Raw genomic sequence first — 26912 nt, 5'->3', positions numbered from 1 at the left:
CTCCCCGAGCAGGTCAGGGAACCCCTTGGTCCTGAGTGTGGACCTTCATTCATATATGTTGAAAGCTCGACACCAAAATTATCATCCTGGAGGGACCCACACTCCAAAAACAACACCTGGAAAAGAGGCAGGCAGAAAGAAGCCTTGCTGGAAAATGCAAGTGCTGACCCAAATTGACCTCCCAGAACCTTCTAGGACTAGCCAGAGTTCCTCAATATCTTTCTCTCTTCTCTCCCTCCCACCTCCCACTTTCTCTCTCCCCACTGTCTCTCTCTTTTACACACACACACACACACACACACACACACACACACACACACACACACACACTCCACATGTCTGGGAATAACAAAGAACATCAGCCTGCTGTCACCCACTGAGGCGTCTTGAATCCCAAGTTGCGATCTAAGCTATAGAACGTCCTATTTCCACTGACCCATGCAGCCTCACCTGACCCCCAGCCTTCACATGGGTAAAACAAGATTGAAATCCCAGGATGCACCAGGAAGTAGAATAAGGGCATTTGTTTCTGAGACTCTGCCCTGGAGTTTTCTCCCCATCCTTCACTACTGCATGCTGGGTACATACATGTGAGCATTATTTTTTTGCTAAGTCTCAGGAGATACCACTTCTATTTCCCCTCCTCTGTTCCCTTCCCCAGCCCTCAAAGGGAAATCAAGGAGCCCACAGATAAGTAAGCAATACATACATGAGGACTGGCTGGAGAAGACGCCATGTTAGTAGGAGCCAAACTGGACAGACCATCTGCAAGCTACAAATTAAACATTCTGGTTAGCCACAGGGTTAGAAGATCCACCTCAGGGAAGACAGGACAGCCCTGAGGGAACAGTGCCCTTGCTCTCCATCCAGGCACCACTCCACCAGTCATGGGAAGAATGTCCTGAGATGGACAAACCTGGCTGCATAGCCCTATAATCTGTATGACTTGAGGCAAGCACTGATCTCTCTAACTAACATTCTCATCTGGAGAATAGGTGCAAAACCTATTTCACAGAGCAGCAGTAAGCATGAATGAGACAAAGTTTATGCCAGTACAGCTGTAGGTGAGACACAGAAAAAGGTTCCATCAATGCTATCTTATTTCTTTATCGCTTCTCTTGGTCCTGTCCACTTAGCTGCTCTCCCTATCTTTCCTAAATCTACATCAGGGACATTCCTACCCCTAACAATCCTTTCATGAGCTCCTTTACTAGCTAAACCATCCATCTCTGCTGAGCAGGGCTCCTAAGTGAGGCTATATTTCTCATCCTTCTCTCCTCAAGAATCACAGCATCTCACAGCTCCCCCAGAGCCTTAAATTGGGAAAACTCAAGAATTCCATCGCCCAACCCACCATCCCTATCCTACAAATGGCCGTAGGGCCAAGGAGGGCCTCAGAGATCAGGACCAGAGACAGGGAGACTGGTTGGTCCTAGAAGAAGTTGACTGGGTTCTGGGTGGAGGCAGCAGCTTCACAGTTGGACAAGGCAAAGGCGTGTATTCTTGGCAGAGGAGTGGCGAGGGCAGACGAATAAAGAAACACAGCACAGCTGAGAAGGCAAACAACCCAGGAAGGAAGGCAAGGGCAGTGGAGGGCAGTCCCAGAAAGGTGAGGGTGGGGCCAGAAGGGATGCAGAGTTGCAAGGCTGTCTCTTCCTTGAAACCTTGAGCAGAGGGCTCTAGGAGATATCTACAAAGGCCAAGCTCCATGCTGACCTCACATCCACTCGAGGAGGAGCCCAGGGGAAACATTCCACATGGCGGAGGAGGAAGCCTTGTTGGAAAATGGAGAGGGTTGAAGGCAATAGACCTCTTCCTGCTCAGTACAAGGAGCATCACTGAGTGGGGGGGAGGGGGTGCACCAAATCCAGAAGCCTGAGTGGGAGGGTAGAATAGCCAATGGCAACCACCCAGGGCTGCTGGCCACATGTTGCTGGACACAGTCTAAGCCCTGGATCAGACTGGACGAACTCCATGTACAACCCCCAGCTCACCAGAGACTGGCCTGCCTCTCCTATTCTCATCCTGAACCGCACTGAAGATTTATTTTTATTTTTATTTGAATACAGTTCTTTTTTAGAAAGGTAAAAGGGAAACAGGCAGTTCAGCAGAGCAAAAGGATGAAAAAATAAGGTTAAACATAGTGCTCCAAAGATCTAGTCCAGCTTCAGAAATTACACATTCCTTTTTTGAGATGTGGGCATAATTTGCTGCTCCGATTCTGGAAGTGCACTTCCACCTTCATGCTCTCCCAGAGACTATAACTAGAACACCAAGCTCAAAATTAAGCCCAGCCTGGGACCCGGGGGGACTGGAGATCTGGAGCTCTGAGAACCTGAGGGCTTGGGGACCAGGAGCTTGGGGGACTAGGAGCCTAGAAATCAGGGGATGTAAAGGTGAAGACCTAGGGTGTGAGAGCCTAGGGGTATGGGTGGCTGAAGGCTTGACGACTAGGGTTCTGGAGGCCTAGCAATCAAGGAGCCTGGGACCCAAAGGCCTTGGAATGAGAAAACCTAGGGCCTGAGATCCTGGAAAGCAGGGAATTACTGGGGTGTAAGGGCATGCCAGTCCTTGTACCTCAGCCCACAGGCATGAGGAGCAGGTCTATGCTGCCTTCCAAGGATCTTCCAGACCAGCCTGTCAAGTGTCTCCTTGCAAACTTCCATGCCCAATATATATTCACACACATTACCTCTAACACACACATGTATACGTACACATACACCACCTATCACACACACACACACACACACACACACACACACACACACACACACACACACACACACACCACTCCTAAGCTATCAGTCTGAAACCTATATAGCAGTCAGCCACACAGAGTGTCTCATCCAAGCCTTCATGGCCTCCACCCACTCAGAATCTCCTTAGCCCCAGACAGACACGGGCCTATACAATCCAGAAGGCCAAGCTGATAGATCTGTCTTATATATCCAGAACTGACCACTCGACACAAACCAAGACACTACTAACCACCTGAGTTCTGCCCTGAGTTCCAGCTATGGCTGGAACATTGAGTTTCAGGTGACATTTTTCATCTGTGTGCTAGACTCCTCTCAGGACCTGGCAGTGGATGGGAAGAAGGCTTCTTGGACAGAGAGAAGATATAACTAAGGGAAGAAAAGAAGGCAGAATCTGGCAAGAATGGGAATTGGCTTGGAAGGAGCCCAAGGCTGGGACCATAGCCAAGACTTAGTGTACAACCAGAGGTGTGGCATCAACTATAAGAATGAAACATAGGCTGGACAAGCAGAAGCCAGGAAAAGTCCCTGTCAGCCTTCCTGTGCCTCCAGTCCCTAGAGGCCAGGGCCTTTCGTTTTATCTACAGAGGAAGAACAGGGAAAGAGTGCTTGGCCAAAGGAACTGGAGCCCTCTGTACCTAGATCAACCTTGGAGGAGTCCCCGGTCCTCCACTAGGCCAGGGGTTACAAATGAGAGATGGAGGAGTGAGAGACAGAGAGATGGAAAATCTGGATCACTCAAGCCAGATCAATAGATGTCAGAGAAAACAGTATACAAAATCAGACTCCACACTATAGACTTCTCCAGACAGTCAGGCCCAAGGAGGCCAGTCTAAATTTGAGGCTGAACTTGGAGCTCCTTCAGAATTAGACAGTAAGGGTAGAGCCCAAAACTGCTCCATCAGAACAGGCTGGTCTTACTTCCTCCTCTTCCTGTCCACTGACCAGGTGAGGTTGGGCCCTCCCTCTATGACACACCTCCAGGATCCCAACTCCCACTGGCCACCCTTCTTCCTTGCCAGCAGGTCTAGCAGGAATGGCCATGCATTCCACAAAGAACACAGGCCTCAGACCCCAGCCCCAGTTCCCTCGTGTCAACACCGGGAGGAGGTCCAGCCTGGGCCTCCTCACTGTCTGCCTCTGGCTGTTTGTAGCCAGCAGGACCCAAAATAAAGGGAACTCTGCATCTGAGTCTGTAGACACTTTAAGGGCAGCACATAGAGAACGGAAATCCTGCTGGGCAAGCACTGCACTTCCCTGCTGTCTCAGACAGGCCCACCAAGGGGGTGGAACACAGGAGCTAGGACCTGGCAATCCAGAGTTTGGGGCTAATTCAGCTATAAACACTCAACCAGGCCAGAGACACAGTGTGGAGTTTAGCTACAGTTCCTGTAGAACCATCTGAAATTTCCACTTGGCCTTTCCAGACAGGAGAGTTTTGCTCTCAGACTCATCCAGACAGTGGACCCATCTTTCCACCCATCCCCCACTTATCCATATTTGCCTGTCCAGACAGACTCACTGAACACTTCTCTAAGTCAGGCCCTGTGCTGGACAAGAAGGGTATAAAGAGAATGACAATCCATTTGTGTTCTAAACTCAGTCCAGGGAAGATGTTGAGACTGACAGATACACAGGACCGGGGGAGTGGGTGCAGTGGTCAAGATCCTATAGGAGAAGGGCGGGAACCAGGGAAGACACCTACCTTGAGGCTTAAAGAATGAGTCAGGCCACAGAACAGGACAAAGTTTTCCTCAGCAGAAGGAAGGAAGGACAGAGACCTGAAAGCCATGAAGGGGCTGAGAGATGAGAGCTCAGGGCTTTGGTGACTTCTTATATTATCAGTAAAACTACAGAACAAGATCACTACCCTCAGCAGCCATGAGGCTACAGAACTGAACACTGGAAATGCTCTGTCGGCAATTGACAGAAAGATGGGAGGGTGAGAAAGAGGAAGAAAGCACCCTAAATGTCAGAGGGGAGCCCTGCATACACATGGCCAGGGGTAATTTTACAAATGAGGCCTCCCATCCTGAAGCCAATCCAGCACCTAGGTTTGTTCTCTCCCTCTTACGGCACAGGATGGATGGATGAAGACTATAGAGCACTCCAGATAATGCCACTATCCTGGGTAAATCAACAGGTGGTAGCCTGAGGACACAGTGCTGCCTACTAGGCTGGGAGAAGGTGCTTTCCCCCCAGGGTTCCAGGAAGTGCTAGAAATCTGGGGTAACAGAATGTGGAGCTCGCAATGTGCAAAGGAAGGTGAGGGCTTAAACAGTGAGTTCAAGGCTAGTGCTCATTTCTCTATCCCTACCATAGGAAGGACCAGGTGGACACAGACCTATGGGATCCAGAGCCCCTCTTGGGCCCAAGATGGAGACAATACTGTCCCTGGGTAGAAGATGCCACAGACATCCAGTCACAACGTTTTCACTGCAGCTAGGTCACCATGGACTAAGTTCCCTCCAGTCTGGAGCCTTTGCATGTCCTTCTTCCTGTTCCTTTCCCTTCTTTTTCCTAAGGGCATGGGACAAGATGCACCAGTAGCCTAGGCATCGTCTTTCTAAACTGCCTCCAAAATGCCACCAAATACAAACCCATGGAAAAAATCTCCCCCCATTCGCTCCATAAGGGGACTGCCCAGGTTAGGGTAGTTAGGGCTAGAACACCCCAAGACTCCAACATTTCCTCTCATCTGCCTTCTCTTTCATTTGTTTCCCTACCCTGATTTGCTGAGTAAACACCCTCAACATGACCCTAAGATAAAGAGGCCCAAGAAAAAAAGGTTGGTAATCTTACCCTGAAGACCACTCAGCTCCTCTTTCAATGGAACTGAATCTAATCCCCAGCCAGATTCCTTTACTTGTGGCACCCATCCCACCCCTACCCCCAGAGGGTGAAGGGAGATGTTTCATCATGGCTGCATTGTAGTGAAGCCAGAATGAGATGAGGAGCAGAGGGAGAAGGGAAGTTCGAAGGAGCCTCTCCCATAGGACCCAGCATACCTGGATGGGGATGAGGGGCTCCTTGTCATCAATGTCAATGAGCACGTCTTCTCCAGGGCTGAGTAAACTCACATCATCTGTAAGAAGAGTGGTGTCCAGGCCTGTGGTGAGCTCCATTAGGATGCTGTCATAGGACCCCTGAGGATTTTCACACTTCTCCCACCTGGTCCTTCCCTCTCCTGTTTCTATCCCATCTTGCCCCACACTCCCAATTCTCTCTTCCTCTCCTCACAAATCTCACTTCCTCTCATTGCCTCCTTAACATTTGCTTCCCCTTACCTCTTCCCACTGTCCCCCATTCCAACCACTGCTCCTCAGCTCCCCCAAATATGAGTTGCCTGCTCCAAGTGTCCACTGCTGAGGAAGGGGAAGGACCTACCTCTGGTGTAGCTGAGCAAAAGCCACTGTTCACTCCCTACCTGGGCCAGCATGAGGGGATGGACTCTCAGCTGAATAGGGGTCACATAGGAAACTCTCCAGGGAGCGGATAGTACACTGGCCCACCACAGGCCGGCGGCCAAACTGACGGTTATCAATGACCTTGACCACGATGGGGGGACAGTAGAGTTCCTCCCTGGGCAGCATCTAGAGGAGGAAGAAGCATGCTGTTCTGGATACCAACCTGAGCCCATCTCTGGGAAGTTTCAGGAAAGGAAGTAAAGAGGGCTTTTCACCATAGGATCAAGGAGCAGACAATGCCTGTAAACCCAGACTATCACCAAGAGCCAGAAATCCAAAATGGCTGTTGGCCTAGTGTAGGAGCTGAGGGCACACAACTTTCTGCTGGCCTCTTCATGCTACATGCAGAGGCTGGCTTCCCCCATAGCCAACACACTCAGCTCAGCCTGAAGTCTGAGCAAATTGACTTTCCCTGAACTCTCACTGGCTGAGGAGGGGGAGAGGAGAGTTGGCCCAGGACTCAAGATTTCTTGCAGACAGTCCCCCCCAAGTGGATACTCAGGAGTTGGCTTACAGACCCAGATTTTTCTCCCCCCACCCCAAATGTACTTTGAACACAACTTGAAATAATTTATATGCTCTCCTTCAGTGGCGGCTTTGGCTCAGCCAAGAGGAGGCTCCTGTTGACAGCCACTGGGCCTGGAATTTCTATAGAGCTTTCATCTTGCAAACTGTCATCTCGCAAACTGTTTTCCTTTCCTTAGACCTGCCTTACACTGGCCACTAGACCCAGGCAATCCAGAGGGCTGGAGAGGGCTGAGGGGGAGAGGGGGAATGCAAGGGTGGAGCTCCTCTGCCAGGCCTAGGCTGGGAGTCTCTAATAGGTCAGAGTTTGTAAGGTCCTGTCCCAAAAACAGCCCTGGAATGGCTCCTGGGAGAGGAGGGGTCCTCTGATCTAGACCTGGGCAGAAGAGAGCTAGCTAACTCCATTTGTGCTGCTCATAGGGCAGCACAAGCATTTCCTCCTTGTTGTTGCAGAAAAATGATGTGCTGGGAGCCTACAGGTAATTGGAGCTCAGCCCCTAGGATGCCCAGGGCCAGGAAAACATCTAGCCCTCTGGACTCCAGAAGGGGACAGAAAATAGGGAAATGGGGCTCACCACTTCCATGAAGAGAGTGCAGATGTCAAAATTGGGGTTCTTCCGGAGGTTTCTGATGACACAAGACTGGACTGTCTGCCCCCCACACTCCACTACAAGGCTGGGGGATGAAATACTGGCCATCTGGTAGCTCTTCATATTCCGCAGGCCCCATGCCAGGATCTGAGGACAGGGGATGAGGACAGTGTCAGGGACAGGAAGGGAAATAGGCAGGCTGTCCCAAAGCCACCCCAACCCAGGGCCAGACTCACCTCAATGGCAGTGCGCTGCAGAACTGGCTTGATGTTCTGGGGAACCATGTAGATGTTGGCCTCCCTCTGAGGTGGTGGATAGGGCAGGTCTGTGTCATCCGACTGTAGCAAGTAGCACAGAGACAAAAGTGGCAGGAAGATCAAGCAAAGATGTAAGAGAAAAGAGAGACAGGATGGAACGCGGTGACATGCATTGAGAGACATAGGAACAGAAAGATGAGACCCAGGAGTGGGCAAACAGGCAGACAGAAGGGTACAAAGTCCCATCTCCAGGATTCACAAATCCTCACAGTCATCCCTCCTCCCATAGTTCAGGTTTTGAGTACCTGCTACACTCTCTCTCTCTCTCTCTCTCTCACACACACACACACACACACTCCATCCACTTCAGCTTCTATTACCCACTGCCTCTCCTGCCCCTTGACTTTGACTCAACTGGATTATCATCCCCTTACCCAGATACTTCCAGCCCAAACCCCACCCCTCACTTCTATGTTCTGTGAGAACAGAACATGTACACTGGAAAAACAGAGAAGCGGAGAAATGAGAGGAGACATCACCACAGCGCCGGGAGAGGCTCCCTCCATACCACAGAGCAGGGATAAGAGAGACACCTGTCAACTCTGGCCTACTAACAATTTCCCAGAAAATCTTGAGCAGGAACCCCACCCCTACATCCATGGTCACAAAGAGCTACATGGAGGAGGAGGGCAAGAGAGGTGGGGTTAACTCCATTAGTTAACTATGACTGCGGAAGTTAGAAGCAAACATTGTGCAGGAACCATACCTCCACCAGTCATGAAGTTACATCATTTTCCTTTCTTGAACTCATTTGATCTATAAATAATGGTTAGTAAAAATCACCTATCTCTAGCCATTAGTGTGAGGGCAATTAAAGCAAAATTTCCTTTTCTTTTAAGACTCTACTTCCATGTCAGAAGTCTCATATTTTTACAAGTCTAATAGGACAAGACCCTTGACTGCCACCTACTGGAAAAATTTTATAATAATACAAATATACGGTATCTATGTTAGACATTGCACCTTCTTTGGCCCAATGCCTTTGTGTAATGCTCAACTTGCTCCACCTCCATACACAGAGCCCTTGACATCGAGAAAAAGTAAAATCATAATTAAAGTGACTGTTCTGGATATTTTACAGAGCTGGCTGGCCATAATCTTATTTAATAAACAATGGGATCATTGGATTCATTCTCTAAGTGACTTGCTTTAGGCTTCTTCTGAAAGAATGGTAAATATATGTTCAAGTGCTCTGACATAGAGGATGTAGGGGGAGGTTGGAACAAAAAAGACTATTGCTTTCTCCTGTCTCCATAAGATTTCAACCCTCTCTCCTGTCTATTGACAGATATATTTCCCTGACCTAGAGCAAGGAGCATCTCAGTTCTAGAATTAGCCAAACCGGATTCCAGAGCCAGCTCCACCACTTCTTAGCTATGTGACGCTAGCAGATTACTCAACCTGTGACTCAGCACCATCAAAGAGATGGAGGATAACAAGATTTATGGAGGTGCCTTGAGAACTCAATGAGAGAAGGAACATAAGAAGTACCTGGCACAGTACACAGAGGGTGTTTAATAATTGGTAGTAGGTGTAATTATTCCTATTACTGTCAGTGCCATTGTTTTTGTCATTGGCATTAGTGTTGCTCTTGCTGAGGTGACTTGAGGAGAACTGGACTACCCAGAGCATCATTCAGAACAACACTGGCTTTATAACTATCCCTAGTCACCAGGGCACAAAGTTGGAACTGGTTACTTTCCTCCAGGCCCAGCCTCAGATTGACATGATGTAAGAATCACTTACATGTTTGACTTCCCAGGCAGGGTTATGGGTAGGACGTGCACTTCCAGAGGTACCATGCTTCACCCATCATGGTCCCCAGGAAAGTTGTCTCAGAGGGTGGAAACTGGACCTACACAGCTGCCACAGTGGCCTGGCTGCTAAAGGGACCCCTAGTTTCATGTCCTCCCTAGCACTCTAAGGCTACCAGCTTCAGGTGGCTGTGCATCCAGAGTGACTGCCTTAAAGGAAGGGCTGTACTTCAAGGACCATTTGTGGCCTGTTCTTGGACTCTAGTGGCTGATAACCAGCCCACTGTGGGACCAAGACCAAAGGGAGCAAATAGCAGGAACAAGGGAAGGAACAAGTTCCTCTCAAGTGGGAGGCAGAAAGTCTGTTTCTTTTCACAGGGTAGTGACTGACATTTTTTGAAAGTCACCAAGGAAAATTCATTAATACCTTGCCCTCAGAACATATTTATCCTTCATGTCCATGTTCTAGACTTCTTTCCTAGCTCCCTCAAGCTCTGTGATAATGAGGTCCTCTCTGAATGCTAAGGATCCGGTTCCCTTTGCCTTGAACCCTCACCCTGAAGACAGAGCAAAGCCCTGCAGCAATGTAAGTGCTAGTACCGTCTGCAGAAGGCCCTGGAGGAAGAAGGCAGGAGCACACAGCTGTGGAGCACCAAGTCCACGGAGGCAGAAGGAAGAGAAGCAGAGACAGAGGTTAGAGGTGTGTCCTCAGCACACAGCACATGTTCATCCACCACACTGTTCCCACTCCCAGGACACACCTGCCTTATGCCATTTGGTGTTAACTGCTTGGGATCTCCATCTGTGTGACCCCTGGACTCCCATTGCCCAGCCTGAAACTGTCCCTTCAGTCCTCTGCCCCACCCCCGTCCCAGCACTGCACAGACTACACTGCATCTTGGTATCTGCAGCTACTGCTGCCCATGCTCTCCTGCATGCTCTCCCTGAATCCCATCTCTCCCAGTCCTTTCCGTTCTTCATGTTGTTGCCTGATCTTGCCTTCCCAGCACATGGCTGTCTACTCCATCCACACCATTTCCTCTGGGTTGTCTGCGGAAGCCATCCCTCCCTCTCTTCTCTCTCTTCCTGTCTTCTCTCATTACCCCGCACTCTGCCCGCAAACTTCTCTTTCCAAAGTCAACCATTACCTCCTGAGCTCAGCCCAAAGGACACTTGTTCAGTCCTCAACAGCATCTGCCCAGCTGACCTTAGTCTCTCTTGGATTCTATACTGCAGGGCCACTACTACTCTGAGGCTGAGTCTCCCTGGCAACCTCCTCCTCTTCCTCCACAGCCCTACCAAGCCAGGGCTCCTTAGGTCTCATAGACTTTCTGCTCCTGATTCTCTCTCCTAAATCCAGACACCGCCCCCCCTCCACCCTGCACCCTAGCATCTTTATTCTCAATTCATCCATGTGTCCTTCTAGCTTCTCATACTGAACTTGTCCCAAAGTGCATTCTTTTTTATGTTTTTTTTTTAATTGTAAAAATGCTGTGCAGAGGGGTTACAGTTACATGAGCAAGGTAATGAGCACATTTCCTATTGGGCATTATTGCCTCCTCCTTTGTTTTCCAAAGTGCAATCTTGGTCTCCCCTACCCCATTAAAAATAAAACTGCTTCTTTCAAATGCCATCCCAAAGACTGGCCCCACCTAGACAACCAGTCCATAAACAAATCAAAACAAAAACCCAATACCATACCACCCTTGGCTCCTCCTCTCTTCGCCACTAAGTCTACTTGACCACCAATCATTGGAGATTTAAGTCCTTAATTGACTCTCTCCCTCCCATTCTCTCCCTCCCTCCCTCATTTCTTCTCTCCCTCCCTCCTTCCCTCCCATCATCTGTTTTCTTTCCTTGGTTCAAGTGAGTACCTCCCAAGCCTAAACTGGCCAGCCTCACTCTTCACTGGCTTCCTGACAATCGATTTTGCACACTCCTTCCCAGCTCCCAATACACACTGTGTTCTGCAGCCAGGATGATCTTTCTAAAACTCTCACTCCCCACTTAAGGCCCTATAAGTCTCGCCCTATAAGTCTCAGAGCGAATGCACTCTTCAACATGGCCTTGAGGACTACTCATCTTCTAGCTCCTTCAGACTCCTCCAACCACATCTCTCACCACATATATTTCCTTTCGAGGGCCCTGAATAGTGACAAGCCGCCTCCCTAGAGAGGCTCAATCTTAGACAACTCTAGCAGGTAGCAGGCAGCACCATGCTTTCATTCACATTGAGGCTTGCAGTTCACTGTTGCTCCATGTGGGATACAGTTCTACTCCACTTCACTGTCTACCTCCTGCGGATGTCAAACGTCCCTGGTGCCCAGAGCTCAAAATGTAAGCACCCCTACCCATTGGTCTCATAGCCACTGTTCTTCATCCCTTTGAAAAGACACATCAGACACCCTGGACCACTGTGTTCCCTTGACTGTGCACCTGGTTACACCAGCAGTTCTACACAAGGGTCATAGCTAAATTCATCAAATAAAAAAATACTCAGAATGGATAACTTAAGGAAGGGAGGGAGGAGGGGAGAAGGAAAGGCAGGAAAGAGGAAAGGGGAGAGAAGGTAGCCAGTGCAATAGTGAGTGCAGTAGTACCTCAAGAAATGAGTCTTGCTGGGGAATGCTCCAGGTAGAGCACTTGATTAGCAAAGGTAATCCCTGAATTCAAACCTCAGGAATGCAAGAAAGGGAGGAAGGGAGGGAAGGAGGGAGGGAAGGAGGGAGGGAGGGAGGGAGGGAGGGGAAAAGAAAGAAAGAAAAAGAAGAGAGAGAGAGAGAAAGAGAAAGAAAGAAAAAAAAAAGAAAGAAAAAGAAAGAGAGAAAGAGAGAGGGAGAAAGGGAGGGAGAGAGGGAGGGAGGGAAGGAGATAAAGAGAGAAGAGGGGAGGAGGAAAAAGGAGGATGAATGGGAAGGAGGAAGAAAGGGAAAGAGGAAGTGAGAGAGGGAGTTTTTGCTCCCATCTGCCCCAGCCAGTCTTTGGTCCTCCTGGTGCCTGCTCCCTGATCCCTTTCTGAAAAACTTCCTACACTGCCTTTCTGAATCTGCCTTTCTAGCACACTTTTCTCATAGAGTTTATGAGGGATAGAGTTCAAGATGGGTCTCCATCTGCCAGGAAATTTCCTCAAAGGCTCTAGAAACTTCTCAAACCTCTTCTCTCTGATATCTTTGATATATTTGAACCTAACTGATCCTGCACCTTTCCTTCTGCGATCCAATTCCTATGGTGCAAACGCGTTCAGTCATCTCATACATAGGAAGATTCCAGAAACCTTGACCAGACAGCAAGCTCCCAGCCTGTCTCTCAACTGCTCTCTGGCTCCACTACCTGAAGGGTTCCACACACTCCCTCCAGAATAGTAATCCTCACTGAAGTTGCTGTGACCTGATCAGAACTGGGGGAGAGATGCAGGCTGCAGGTGTAATGGGGACTCCTGATTCTGTCCTCTGGGTGATGGGGACTCTGCCATATTTAACTAACCCCTTTATCCCCTGCCCTAAATGAGTTCTCACACAGACTGCATCTACTAGTGGGCAGGGTGTTTCATCAAGCCAGTTCCAACCAAGGCCACCAAGAACAATAGAGGCTTTCTCTCCATCAAAGCAGACGCCACCTTTAAGTCCCCTTTATCTACTGCCCTATGGCCAGTCCAGCACTGGGAGCTGAGGCCCTGCATCATGAGGAGAGCACCCCTCTGTCTAGTGACACCCCCCCCCATACACACACACTAGACAGATATTCCTTTCCAGGGCGGGGGAAGTGTGGACAAGCCTCTCCAGCCATCTAGACTGCCCTGTCACCAGTAGCCCATAGACCTCCCACCTCCTGCGGCGGGAGACAGCAAGGAGACCCTCTGGACATCCACATCCCAGTTCCTCAGGGAGCTCCAGGCAGGGGGCAGCCAGGCAGGCTGGGAGGGCTCCATTGTCTGCATGCCCCACCCAGCTCGTTAGGAACAACATGTTGCTCTAATTACACTTCCCAGGAAAAATAGTGTTTCAAATTAAGGCCTTGGGGGAGGAGGAGGGGGATGGGGACCACTGGGGTTTTTTCCTGATTGCAAAACAGTGATTTTTTTTTTCTTTCTAGTGTTTGTAAGGGTGCGAAGAGACTACCTCCAGCGTATCACAAAATAAAAGACATACAACCTGTCGTCTGGATTGGGAAAGGTGAACAGGGCAGCAGATGGTTGGCACTTCAGTGGCAATGAAGCCAGCCAGGAAGCATACAAAGCCTTCCACTGGGGCATCCCCTGCCACGGAGCAGAAGAGACAGAACCACACCCCCTGGATGGTGGAACCTCAAAGCCCTGGGGGTCTTCCTCTATATGCATTCCACTTCACAGGGGTCCCGCTTGTAAGGAGCTCACCAGCAACTCCCCTGCCAAGTGTGCGTGTGCGTGTGTTCTCAAGAGTGTACACACGCGTGCGACGTGCTCACACGTGCATGCACACACCCTCCATTTCCCAGGAAATCTAAAATTGCAATTTGTTTGAACTCATTCCCCCTTGGCAGCATGGACCGCCTTTGTTCTCCAGACAAAAAAGGAAAGGAACAAGACAGGGACTCAGAAGAGGCGGGAGAAGGAGGGAGGTGGGCCAGGGAGTACAGAGAGGAAGGTTGAAATGTGAAGGGGAGGATGGGAAGAGATTCAGAAAAAGCGCAAAAGACAAAGGCAAAAAGACCGGCAGGTTGGGAGAGCAGAAAGAAGCCACTCCTTCTGTCTACCCTCTGGTGTTAAGGACCCAGGCCTCCAATACAATGTAACAGTCCACTTTCCCAAGAGCCCCAGAAGGAACTTTCAGGATGGATAGAGCCTAAAAGAGGGATACTCTCGCTCATCAAGCTGACCTGAGGCTGGAATGTACTCCAGATTCAAGGAATCTAAAGTGCTCGGTACCCCTCCCTCACCCTTTCTGCCAATCCCGGCTTCAAAACTAGTTCAGTGTCTCTTCTTCCAGGAGGCCAGTCCACAAGCCCTCTGCCAGGGCAACCAGCATTATATCTCACTCATGGGCATTGTAGCTTCTATACAGATGCATGTGAATCTCTATACCTGGCTGAGATAGAGGAGAGTTGCTTCCCACTGGTGGGGTCTTTAGATTGCTGATCCAAGTTGTTTCTCCCGACCACACCCCAGCCACCCCCACTGGAGGCTGGACCTCTATCACTGCAACTGTCTCAATCATCACTTAGCTAGGCTCTCCCAGTAACTTCCTAATCCCTCACCTGTCCCCATTCCAGACTTCCCAGAGCTCCCATTACCAGTGAGAAGGCTGGTATACAGGGAGAGTCTATGAGAGGCTGAATGGCAACATAAGGCAGGAGGTAGGATGTAGCAAAAAAGAAAAACCCTACCAAGATGTCAGGCCTTCCTGTGGAACCTCTTGGCTTCCACCCAGCTCTTTGGGAATCTTTTGTGAGTCATGGGGCTTGAATTCTGGGCCTGGGTGCTGTCCCTGAGCTCTTCAGCTCAAAGCTAGCTCTGTACCGCTTGAGCCACAGCACCACTTACAGTTTTCTGGTGGTTTATTGGAGATAAGAATCTCATGGACTTGGGCTGGGAAGTTGGCTCAGTGGTAAAGCGCTTGCCTTGCATGCCTGAGGCCCTGGGTTCGATTCCTCAGCACCACATAAGCAAAAAGAAAAAAGCCGGAAGTGGCGCTGTGGCTCAAGTGGTAGAGCGTTAGCCTTGAACTGAAGAGCTGAGGGACAGCGCCCAGGCCCAGAGTTCAGGCCCCACGACCGGACCCAAAAAAAAAAAAGAATCTCATGGACTTTCCTGCCCGGGCTGGCTTTGATCCTAGATCCTCAGATCTCAGCCTCCAGAGTAGCTAGGATTACAGGTAAGAGCCATCGGCTCCCAGCCTCTTTTTGGAATCTTAAAGCCAAACAGCACCCAGAGTCTTGACTTGGACTCAGTCTTCTAGTGAGGGAGAAATGAGCTGAGCTACTGGCCATAGCTGGATTGAACACCCCCAAGGGATGAAGGCAATCACAAGTCATTTTGTGGGGTTGTCCCCTGAATCAGATGATACACCCCTCATATTCTACTGGGCCTCAGACCTTTTGAACCTGTGGCTCAGACCAACCCCTCCAGGAGACCCCCAGGACTGCTTCTCTCCCAGCCCTGCTGACCACAAAAGGCCTCAGTCTGTGGCCTGGCTGGCCCTAGTAGGACACTTGGCTTTCTTTAGGTCTGGCCCCAAACTGCAATTTTGATTTGCTTCCTGACAACCAGACCACAGCCAGATCCCTGCTCTCAGAATCTGAGCCTTTGCTGTTATATATGACAAATCCAGTTATTAAGGATTTTAGCTTCTTTTTTTTGTTGTTGTTTAATAACCCATCCCTGGGCTGGGTCTTCTTTAGAGCAGGCTGTGGGTTTTGGCCACAGAGTGCTCTCAATCAAGAGTGAGGGCTCTGTGCTGCTTCCCTGGACAGGACTCTGCCTCCCTTTCCAAACGGCAGTCTTTCGCAACTGCAGCCAGAAGCAGGAGGCTGCCTGTCAGGCGCAATTATGGCCAGCTCACTTGGCGGACCCCACCTTGGTCTGGGAGCAAAAGGAAGTGAGGTAAGAGGCGCAGGGCCTTCAGATCCCACATCCTGATCCTGAGCTTCGAGTCCAAATGTACTGAAAATGTCAAATGGTGTCCGCTCCCAGGCTGGGGATTCCCTGATTGCAGGAAGTGGCTGCCCTTTCCCCAGTTCACCCAGGGCTCTCCGTCCTGTCTCCCTGCCCCACCCCCCACCCCAGCTCGCCCATAACCAGGATCCTCACAGATGCCTCTCACCCTCGGGGATGTGGTCTGTTTTGTTAAGACGCAAACTCCAAACTTCTTCAGTTCCCAACGACCCGCAGCACTTCCCTTCTGGGACCCTGTATTATGTCTTAGCTCCATGGACCAAGCACTCATTTACCATCTTCTTCCTAAGTGCTACAACAATGTCCAACTAATGCTGCTTTCACCAGAGGGCTTCCTTGGCTACTCTTTCCACTACTGAACATCTTATTCATGAACATATGTCACCTGCTACTTAACCAGATATCCTCATCTGAGTAGTATAGGTGAGTTTGGCCTCTTAATAGGCACCTCTTAAGAGTCTGAAGCTAGAATCACCCCCTGGATATACCCTAGGCTGTCATGGATCCACACAGAGCATAGGGAACAAAATCTAGATGGGTTTCCATGTGACTCATGCCTTCTGGGTACTGGGAAACTGAAAGGCTCTGGACACATGCTGGAGTGGGTCTGTACCTCCATCTGTGTCTGCTACCCCCCTCTCCCCAGCCACAGGTTCAGCTCACCTCATCCAGGATCCTTGATGTGTCTTGTACCTAGATCACAACCACAAGATGTTCCATATCCAGGCAAGAGTAGGGGAACAAAAATGGGGCAAAGTTCTCCATTAGTAATCAGGAGCATAGCTGGGCAATACCAGACATCAACACACCACAGATATGGTGAAACTCTCACCCACACCCACCCCCCAAGGTGGTCCCAGAGCCAGAGGAACCAATGAATGCCAAGCAGAAGAATCCACACAGCTCCAGAAATGGGAGGAGGAAAGAGAGTAACAGAACAGGGAATGGGAAGGGCCTGGGACCCTGGGCAGTAGCCCCAGAAGTAATCAGGCCCCTAGAGTTGTTGCTCCTGCAGAAGCCTGTGGATTTGCTGAGCCAAGGAGAACAACAACCTCGAGTCTACAGGCCTATAAAAACTGAGCTCTAAAGCTCAGATGGGCTAGGAGTATGGAAGACACAGGGAGCGAGAGAGATGGGGCAAAGGAGAGTTTGTGTGGCAAGAACTGTCTAGAATGAGTGGGCTGCCTCATGAAGGCAAATGAGGAGTCCACACATCCCAGACAGCTGCAGCTGCACCTGTTCTGGCCTCGGAATCCCATAAACTTGGTACCAAAGTTCTACAACATCTAGGTGGGATGGGGTCAGGACCTTCTGTCTGTCATGCCTAGCCTGAAAAGATTGTGATCACAGGGAAGCTAGAAATCAGTTTAAACATAAAAACAAGACTTACCTCGAAACCAGGAATATGGTGGATGGCCGGCTAGGAAAAGGAGAGGAGACTTTGGTCATGTACTTGTTACCCAAGTGACACCCAAGTAACATCTCCGTTCTGGCCAGACAAACACATAAATGACAGCAATAGAACATATCCCTGATTAGACAAACCAGAGCTTTGTAAACTGTTTCCTGGGAGAAGGCATAGTTTACACTTTGGGGTTCACATCATAGCAAGAACAAACTTAAGGGCAGTTTGTTTCCTAGCAGGTATTTGGCTGCCGAGGCCACACAGACACATAGTCAGGCCGTGGCAGAACCAGCACTGAACCCTGGATCTTGTCCTTCCCCACCACTGGAGTGTTATTGCTGCAGCAGAGGCTCCTCCCCCAGGCCTCACAGCCCCCACCCCTCAAATCACATGGGAGGGACACTTCCCTGGCAGAATAAAGCCAGTGGCCAAAGGATTGACATCCCTAATTCCCACATTCTATTGCAGTGATCTATTGTGTCCCAATCTGAAAAGATATAAAAAAAACAGGTCTCCAGAAGAGATCTAACTTAGAACAAGCCACCCAGGCTCCCACTGAATGCTGGCCCCTTCAGGGGAGAAGAGTACATCAGAGTAACAGCCCTACCCCACTGTGCACACCAAGCCCTTGCCCTACATCCCAGCTGGGCCTCCTGAGTTTGCATGTGGAGCAGGCTCACCTTCTCTCTCTGGATAAGCTCAAAAGATGCCAGAAGCTCACCCGCTGGCTGGCTACCCCTCATCAGTGGGAACCAGGCCAGCCGGGGTATCCGTTCCAGGCTTGGCTGACAGATGCAGCGGCCCATAAACTCATCTGCACCCTAAAGCAGGTATAGAAGAAGAGAAGTCAATAATCTCCCCAGCTCAGGTCTGGGAGTGGCCTCCAAGAGAACCAGGCCTGCATCTGACCTCCTGGGCTAGAAAGGACCTCCAAGGTAGGACAGCCCCTTTTTGCAGAATGGACAAGGACCATACCTCAGAATCCTCTGGCCACTGTGCTATATTTGAATTCCCACCATGACTAGGAAATCCCTCTGAATGCCCAACTACTGTCCTTCTTGCTTTAATTTAATCCAGCCCTGCATCCACTAGAACCAGAAGAACAGCCTTCTACATTTCTCTAATGCCCTCAACCAAGTCTGTGTTCAACATTTCTGGGGAATGTATCTCCTGACTATTCACTTTACCCTTAAATTCTTCCATTTCCAAATGGGAAAGCTGTGATATCACTTATCAATTCAAGTGAGTCTTGTTAAAAATGATGTTTTCACCTGACAAATTTCTTTGCCTAGGTACCTTCTTCTGGCTCCCTGCTGCTCAGAGTTCAGCATCCACACGCTCCTCTGGCACCAAAGTCTTCACACTGCAGCCTGCACACGTCTCCTTCTCTGCCTCACTTCCTGCCCACACATCCTCCACTCCAGCCTGCCAGCTTCAGCTGCCTTGGCATGGCTATTTCCTCCAGTGGTGCTGGCCTCTCCCTTCTCCACCTCCTACACAGACACTTCCCTGCCCAAGCTCAGCAGACCTCAGTCTCAGCCAGATGATGCCGTGGCCCTCACAAATTCTCAGGCTTTGCCCAGCACATGGAGACCCAAAACATTCTCTGGGAAGTAGCCCTGCCTGTAGTCATGGCACTGCAGGAGACCTCAATATCCCAAGAGCCATCCTGAGACAGCCACCAGCTCCTGAAGAAGTGCCCACAACAGTAACAACCCAGCACCAATGGCTCGGAGTGGACAGTAGCCATAGCACTGGAAATAGTCCGGGTTTCTCTGGCCAATGGTCACCCCTCAAGCTTGCTGGGTGTTGGAGAGGAATAGGACTAGCTGAGTGCCTGGGCAGGCAGGAGCTGCAGAAGCTTGAGCAACGATCACCTTCCAGCTGTACAAAATAAACAATGGGTACAACCTAGTGTATCCTCAGAAACCCAGGAAAAAGAACAAAAGCATGGTTTTCCCCCTGGATCCCTCTTGCCCACTGGCCTGCAGGAGAATGACAGGCTAAGAGCAGTAGTTTAAGAAGAGGAATTTGGGTGCTTTGTAAGACAGTCTATGTTGGCCAGCCAGGCATGTTGTCAAAGAGTTTGGGGTCTGGGTTAGGGGTAGTTAGGTGCCAGGCCCTGAACTTTTCTCCATAATGTCCTAACCAGACTCCTCTCTCCAATTCCCTCCTGTGGCCCCAGCTTTTCTCTTGACCTAAGCCCAAACCCATCTTGCTCTCTACTGGCTTTCCCAGCACCATCTGGCGGGTGCTCTGAACATCACCTTCCCATATTCTCTGGTGACCACACTCTCCCAGGGCACCTGACATACAGTATGGAAGCTCTTACTAGAAATATCTTCGAGCCCACTGCCACTTGCTGCCCAGGCCCAGCCTCTTTGCCCAGTCATCTTTTCCAGTAGTATCCATCCTTACTACATTCTTACAATACTGGGCTGACCTCGTCACCCTGTTCCCCCAGCTTCATCCTGCCTTCTCCTTCCCAGCCTGTCCACCCCTGTCCTTATAACCTCCCATTCAACACCCCACCTTGAGCTTCCTTGTCTTCTTCACCACCTTCCCTGGCATTCCAACTTCGTGCAACTTTCCTGCTGGGAGCTTTCTACAGCTATCTTTTCTAACACTGCAGAATTAGCTACCTGTAACTATTTAAATTCACATTTTAATTTCTTAAAACTCAATTTTGGGGGAGTGCTAGCACTGGAGCTTGAACTCAAGGCCTCCCGCTCTTGCCTAACTTTTTTGCTCATGGTTGGTACACTACCACTTGAGCCATACTTCCACTTCCAGCTTTTTGCTACTTAATTGGAGATAGGAATCTTTCAAGTTTGTCTACCTGAGCTGACTTCAAACTACGCTCCTTAGAACTCAGCCTCCTGAATAGCTACCAGTATCTGCCACCAGCAGCTGACTAAAACACAGCAACATTTTAAACCGACTTAGTTTGTGCAAGCCACATTTCAAGTACTCTTAGCCACATGAGGCTGCCAGCTCTCATCTTAGACAGCATAGTCATAAAGAATGTCTATCATCACAGGAGGGGGGAGGCAGTATTGGGATTTGAACTTAGGGTCTTGTGCTTGCTCAGCTAGTGCTTTAATCCTTGAGCTATGTCTCACATAAAGAATTCTCCTCTCTGTGGATGAATCTCAGCTCTCACCCAGACAGGCAACTGCAAGCAAGGGGCCACTTAGCTGTTCAGTAAAGCAAGTACCTGACAATTCTTTGTGCAATCAACACAGCCCTTGCTGAGGATAAGGGCTAGCCTAGCATCACATAAGCAAGGTAAAGACAGAGAAAATCCAGGCTCCCAACCCACAGCCAAGCACCCTTTCCAGATCTGCCCCCTCTCTATGGCATTTGCTTAGCAATGTCTGCCACGGAGCACAGCACATATGCTAGCAATCCATTTTTAATTCCTCTAAAATAGTATCAATTACTCTACAGCCTGAGGGGTCAGAGAAGAGGCCACCAATCACAGTCTTGGGGAGCAACAGCTAGATGTAAGGTCCTCCTGGGAAGGCTGTGCAGATGCCTCCACATGCCTAAGGCTCCGCCCAGTACTTGTGTCACCTACGTATCTGGTACACCTGGAGGCAGTTACCTCCCCCCTTCTCTGAGGTCACATCCTAGACTGCCCCCCCAATCTAGCCTCCCGTCAGACCGTGGGAGGTCCCAGGTTCTGAGGTCACATATGCATCTGGTGTGGCTACACCTTTCCCCCCACCTGGCCACACCTTCTCCCCCTACCCTAGGCCTGACATTGACCCACCCCTTTAGCCATGTGGCTCCACCATGCACAGCAGGCCAGGCAGTTCAGAAAATAAAACTTCTATTTTTGCCTGAATATCGCGTGGCATTCTCTTCATCGGCTATCTAAATTAAACCTAACATAGGGTCCCAAGACTCGGATTCGGTACTGGACAGAGACTTAGGCAGGGTGAGGCATCTGCATAAACCTTACATTCGATAGGGTACCAAAGTCTCTGGAGAGACAGCATTCACAGTATGGCTTCCCTGGAAGCTGTACTTGCAGGAGGGTGGCAAGGCACAAGAAGCAAGACAAGGATACTTACATAGGTGTCATGGTCATAGAGCTCCACCACAATTCTGGGTGGCTGCTCTGTGATGCTGGCTGGCTCACCAAAAATCTCAATCTCATAGAAAATCAGTGTCTGATCCCAGGTGGGATTCAGAGTATTCTTCACCACCACTGTCTTCTGGCTCTGGTGTAAGAAGGAGACAATTGCATAGGGATCTGTATGGATTGAGAAGAGAGAGAGGACACAGCCAGCTCCATGAGAGTCATCTGCTCAGAAGTTCCTTGAACCACAAAGCTGAAGCAGGGCTGTGGCTATCACTCCAGAGAAATAGCATTCAGGCTGGAACTTCTTTCTCCCAAGGGATTCTTCTAGCCTCTCTATGAAGACCCTCTATGGCAGGCCCCCATGGGGGAATGGAGTCTGGTCTCAGCCATAAGCCTGAGAGTCATAGAACTTCTGCCAGTAAGGGTAAGGTCCTGGCAAAGTCTAACCACCAGGTTGGTCACTAGATGTTGGGAGGTGGGAACAGAATTTGAGGAAAGAATGAAGTATCTGCAAGGACAAATATAAAATGACAATTCTGATTAGTCATTTGTTAGGAAATGGAAAGACTTGGAAAAAATATTAAGTGTAGTAAGCCAGACCCAAAGAAATATAAGTCCCATGGTTTCCCTCATTTGCAATAATCAGTATACATCTAGGAATACATATGACCATATAACATAATGCCAAGTAAAATGAACCCCAAGATATGGACACAACAAGTCTTTCTTTGTTGTTGTTTTTAATGTACTAAGTGATTTTTTTGTTTTTTGTATGTTTTTCCCCCTATGGTATATCCTCTGTTGTCACTATACTTGATTTTGTTACCCTGCATCTTGTATATATATTTATCTAATTTGGGGAGGGGGCGGGGAATAACAAAATGCTGAAATGAGGACACAGGATGACCTATTCAACAATGATACTCACAAGACACTGTATTGGAAATGAACTTTACAACTTTGGGAGGAGGGGAAGGAAGGGGAGGAGGGAAGGGATAGTGGGAGAACAACAAGGGAAGGGGTAACAATGTCCAACAAGAAATGTACTCATGTAACTGTAAACCCTCAGTACAGCATCTTCACAATAAAAATTTTAAGTAAAGAATAAAATAAGGAAGTAGGTTTGTGGCAATGGTGAAGAGTGTTCTGGCTTCCTTAAAAAAGAAGAGCAGAAAGAAATATTGGTCTCTGAGAACTCTGAAATGCCACCAGAAAAACATGACCAGGACTTTGTTTCAGCAATCATCCCCATGTACTTCTCAAAGAACAGACTAGGCAGGACAGAAGTGAGCACAGGGAGACCAGTCATGAGTTTACTGCAATGGTCCAGGCAGAGATGGTACTGGCTTAGCCTGGTGTAGACTCAGTTTTGAAGCAACAGGTGGTGTGAGCTCCTTGCCAACCCATTCCTTTGCAGCCTAGAACCTAACTACAGGTCATTCTCTCTGCCTGGTTCCAAAGCAAATAGGTATCATTGGTAGATTTGGAAACAGTGGTTCTCAAATGTGAGTGTGAGTAGAACCACCTGGAATGCACACACAGAGATTGCTGGGTTGCATTCCACACCTTGATGCAGCAAGTTTAGGGTGTGGGGCAGGGATACCCTGGAGTTCTGAGAAGTTCCCAGGCGATATTGATGCTGCCATTGGGACTGTACTTGGGAACCAGTGCAAGAGAAGGTTCAGTGGCACTGAGTGTGTGGGATTGGGAGGGAAGCAGAGAGCTTAGAGGAAGAAGTTCTTCTAACTGCTCCTAACAGGACATCAGCTTGGAGACTGGGTCCAGTTTGATAGAGCCAAATGTTGAAGGTACTTGGATAGGAAATTCCTGGGATACAGGAGGCTGGCAGTTGGGTGTTGAATGTCTGGGAGGACAGAGCCAATGCCCTAACACAACCTGAGAGCTTCGTCTTGTCCCATCTTGTACTAGCTTTCAGGCTCTGAGCCCACAGGCCAGCTCCAGCACTACCAGTGACTCCCCAGGTGACTTCAAGAGGGCCTGTGTGACCCTGTTGGCTTCAGAGGATGCAAGAACATTCCATATAAACCTGGGGCCAGAATGAAGAAACAGTGCTCCCTACAAAGGGGAAGCAGGTTAGACTTCCTGGCCAGAAGAAATCTAAGGGGAAAGCCTTGGCTACTGCATGGGAAGTAGCAGAGAGAAGGGCTGGCAGGAGTGACAGTAGAAGTGATAGGAAGATAGGCTGGATACCAGCCAGACTCCATTAAGGCATAGAGACAGCAGGATTTAAGATTGTGACTATCACCCAAAGAGCTGGTTATAAGGTTGATGAATCTCCTCATTAAGGGTGGAAGCCATGGGCACCTGCTGGATGAACAGTGCTGAGGTGGCTATGAATGGAGGTTGCCACGAGGCTGAGGCAAGCCTGCCAGCCCAAGAGCACAGTGGGGTCAAATCATGGAGGGCCTCTACAGGAAATTGGTTTTGAACCTGATGCCAAGGGAAGGCCCCTGGAGGAGGAAAGGGCAGGGGAGAGGCCAGCATGGCTCACCACCCCTACCTGGTAGGAAGCTCCCTGGCATGGGGCTCCCCTTTCCATGCACCAGCCCTGGTAGGGCTGGCCCTAAGCCCTTTCCCTCCTGCCCCTGGCAGGGCCCAGCGGCGTCTGTGCATTTAATGAAACCGTCTGGCTGTGATACCATCAGCTCCAAGCTCGGCAGAGAACCTCTCCCAGTTCCAGTAAGGAAAGGAGGGTGCGTTCCGATAAATAAAACCATATTAGAAAGCCAGTGAAAAAGCCCCTTTTGTTCCCACCCCCTGTGCTTCCCAATGCTTTATTTTTATAAGCGTGCGGGCCTCAGACCGACCGCGTTTACACAAAGATCACAATTGCACATTGTAGCGGCTGTGCACGCAGTATTGGTGTTGGCAGCACCCCCCACGCTGGCCCTGGAGCAGGCTGACTCCTTCCAGAAGCCCCATCAGCTCAGGCAATGAGCTCAACACTGGAGGGGGACAGGGAGAGGGAGGCTTTCAAACAAAACTCACCCAGACCCACACAGGAGTGCCCCACCCGCCCATGGGAGGGAAACACACAACAAAGGCATTGTAAAGAGCAAGCCAGGAGGCCTGGGGCCTCAGACACTGAGCTACTGTGTGCTGGGGCCTAGCCTTGCCCCCAACAGGGCCCAGCCCCTCCTCCCAAAAAAGAAACAAGGAAGGGGGCCTGTGTTGCTACAGCAAGGTGGTTAGATAGACTCAGACACACCCACTTGCAGGGATGCAAAGAGGAGGGAGAGGTGGCTTCCCAAAGAGGGGTGAAGTACTGGGTGCTCCAAATCCATCATGGCCTAGGGCTGTCCCCCCAGGTCCAGCATGCCAAGCTATGTGCAGCTACCCCAAGGCTGAAGAGCATGTTTGAGTGGGAGCTCTGAGGAACACCAACTTTCCTGAAGAGGCTCCAGACATGGACACACAAGCGTTCCAGCAGAGTCCCTCATCACAAGAGAGCCAAGAACCCTACCAAGTCCCCCAAAAAGGCAATTCTTTGGCTGGATCCAGAGCCTTGCTGCTCTGACTTTCCTGCAGCTCTATGGAGGATTTCTGTACTCCATACATTAAGCTTCTCAGTATCACCCCTTTGTCAGAAGAGGAAGATTTGCCCCCAAAGACTAAGTCACTAGCCCATGATTACAGGACCAAGTTCCCCACTCCTAGACTAATGCTCCTTTGGCCACACCAATCTCCTAAGAAGGAGAGGGTGGGGTAAACTGCTAACAATCAAGGCAATGCAAATTGAAACTATCCTACAGCAATATTTTTCCTGTAAAATTAAGAAAAACTGTTTAAAAAAATCATAAAACTCAGTGTTGGCAATGAGTACGAAATAAGTATTCTCCTTTATTGCCGGAAACAGTTCGGTAACCTTTTAGAAAAGCAATTGAGCATGAGTAGTCTGCCCTGGAAAACATAAAAGGGTTTATACTCGTTTTTCCTATATTCTTGGGAATTATCCAATTAGCCAAAAGCTAAAGACGTTCACTCTGACACAATTTGTGATACATCATTCACTTGTTATACAAAGTACTGAATGACTGTCATGTGGTAGGTTAACATAGGTGCTGGAAACATGAACCTCAGTTCAACCTCTTGTCATCAGAACTGTGAGGGTAGAAATGACAACTGAGTAATAATTATAATGCAAAGTGATGTGCAGCTGAACATTGGACCATCCATGCAAGGGGTGGAGGAAGTCCAATGTAGCCTGTTGGCACCTAGCCAAGCTTCCCAAAACAGATTCCTATCTGGAGTCCAAGAACAAGGAAAAGAGAGCATTCATTATAGGCACCTAGAATGGCACATGAAAAGACACCACAGAGCACAGACACTTAGGAAACAGTAGTTTGCCTCAGTGAAAGGATAAAGGAAAGAAATAGCGAGGGCTGGACACAGGTCATGGTAGAAAAGGAAATGGGCAGATCACTCAGTCCTAGATTCATGATATGCAATGTGGATGAATCCTGCTAATGAATGGTTCCCGTTCTCTGGGAGAGCTAAGGTTTTCTCAGGTTTAGCAGCTTGCCGCTGCAGCTTCATGCAGGCCTGGTATACCACTGTGCTCTAAACTGTCCCAGTTTTCCTCACTCACTAACCCTTTTATTGTCTTTTTTTCTTTTGTTTTGCCATCCTTACCCTCCCAAAGACAGATAAACAAATAAGACCAAAAGAAACGAAAGCAAAAACAGCAACAAAGAAAAAAAACTTCATTTCCCTTTCCTGGAGTTCATTTTGATAAATATAATTTCACATGATCAGAGGCACTGCACCTTTGTGTTCCTTTCTTAAGAGTTTTCTTCTTTGGTCTCATTGTACGTGAATGTTTAGAATTCTACATAATTTATCCTAGCTTCTGCAGATGAGCAAACTCACTTTAAAAAAAATATTGAAGATGATGTACAGAGGGGTTACAGTCAAATACATCAGGTAATGAGTACATTTCTTTTTGAATAGTGTCACCCCTTCCCTTACTTTCTCCCAATTTTCCCTTCCCCTCCCCCCTTCCACAAGTTGTTTAGTTCATTTTTCATAGTGTTTAGGGAGTATTTTAAGTGGAGCATTTCACAAGCCTCCAGTACATTCTGGAAAATATATCCTCGGGTGTATTGCCCCAGCCAGTACCTACTTGAGCAAAACACTGTGATTGGAACAGGGAGAAAATGACCAGTGACCAGATAACAGAAGCCTCAAAACAAGAGCTCAGGACAGAGTCCAGATCTGAGAGAAAACTAAAGCACTGGTCACCAAATGTGGCTCCAGCTGTGGAGCAGCCATGGTTCATCAGACCATACAATATCCTGGCTTGTTAGGAACAACACTCAGGACAACCCACCTAGAA

General features: G+C 49.2%; 1 protein-coding gene across 7 annotated transcripts in view; it reads right to left on the bottom strand.

The window, feature by feature from the left end:
- The window catches only part of Dysf (dysferlin), a 210198-nt gene that overhangs the window by 59278 nt on the left and 124008 nt on the right, over nucleotides 1–26912 (bottom strand). For 4 of the 7 annotated variants that reach the window (XM_042699705.1, XM_042699706.1, XM_042699707.1 and 1 more), the window contains 8 exons: nucleotides 21546–21727; nucleotides 18147–18287; nucleotides 17452–17481; nucleotides 16725–16754; nucleotides 7578–7679; nucleotides 7327–7488; nucleotides 6187–6352; nucleotides 5768–5844 (listed from right to left, as the gene is read on the bottom strand). In XM_042699705.1, coding sequence (XP_042555639.1) covers nucleotides 5768–5844; nucleotides 6187–6352; nucleotides 7327–7488; nucleotides 7578–7679; nucleotides 16725–16754; nucleotides 17452–17481; nucleotides 18147–18287; nucleotides 21546–21727 — 890 coding nt within the window. Of the gene's footprint in view, nucleotides 1–709; nucleotides 773–5767; nucleotides 5845–6186; nucleotides 6353–7326; nucleotides 7489–7577; nucleotides 7680–16724; nucleotides 16755–17451; nucleotides 17482–18146; nucleotides 18288–21545; nucleotides 21728–26912 lie in introns of all 7 variants that reach the window. The other 3 variants (XM_042699708.1, XM_042699703.1, XM_042699702.1) reach the window with 1 other exon arrangement.

Source organism: Dipodomys spectabilis, unplaced genomic scaffold (assembly GCF_019054845.1).
Source record: "Dipodomys spectabilis isolate Male_0828 unplaced genomic scaffold, ASM1905484v1 ptg000262l, whole genome shotgun sequence".
NCBI lineage: Eukaryota > Metazoa > Chordata > Mammalia > Rodentia > Heteromyidae > Dipodomys > Dipodomys spectabilis.
The sequence above is the reverse complement of the archived record's forward strand: the minus strand, read 5'-3'. Positions and strand labels throughout refer to the sequence as shown.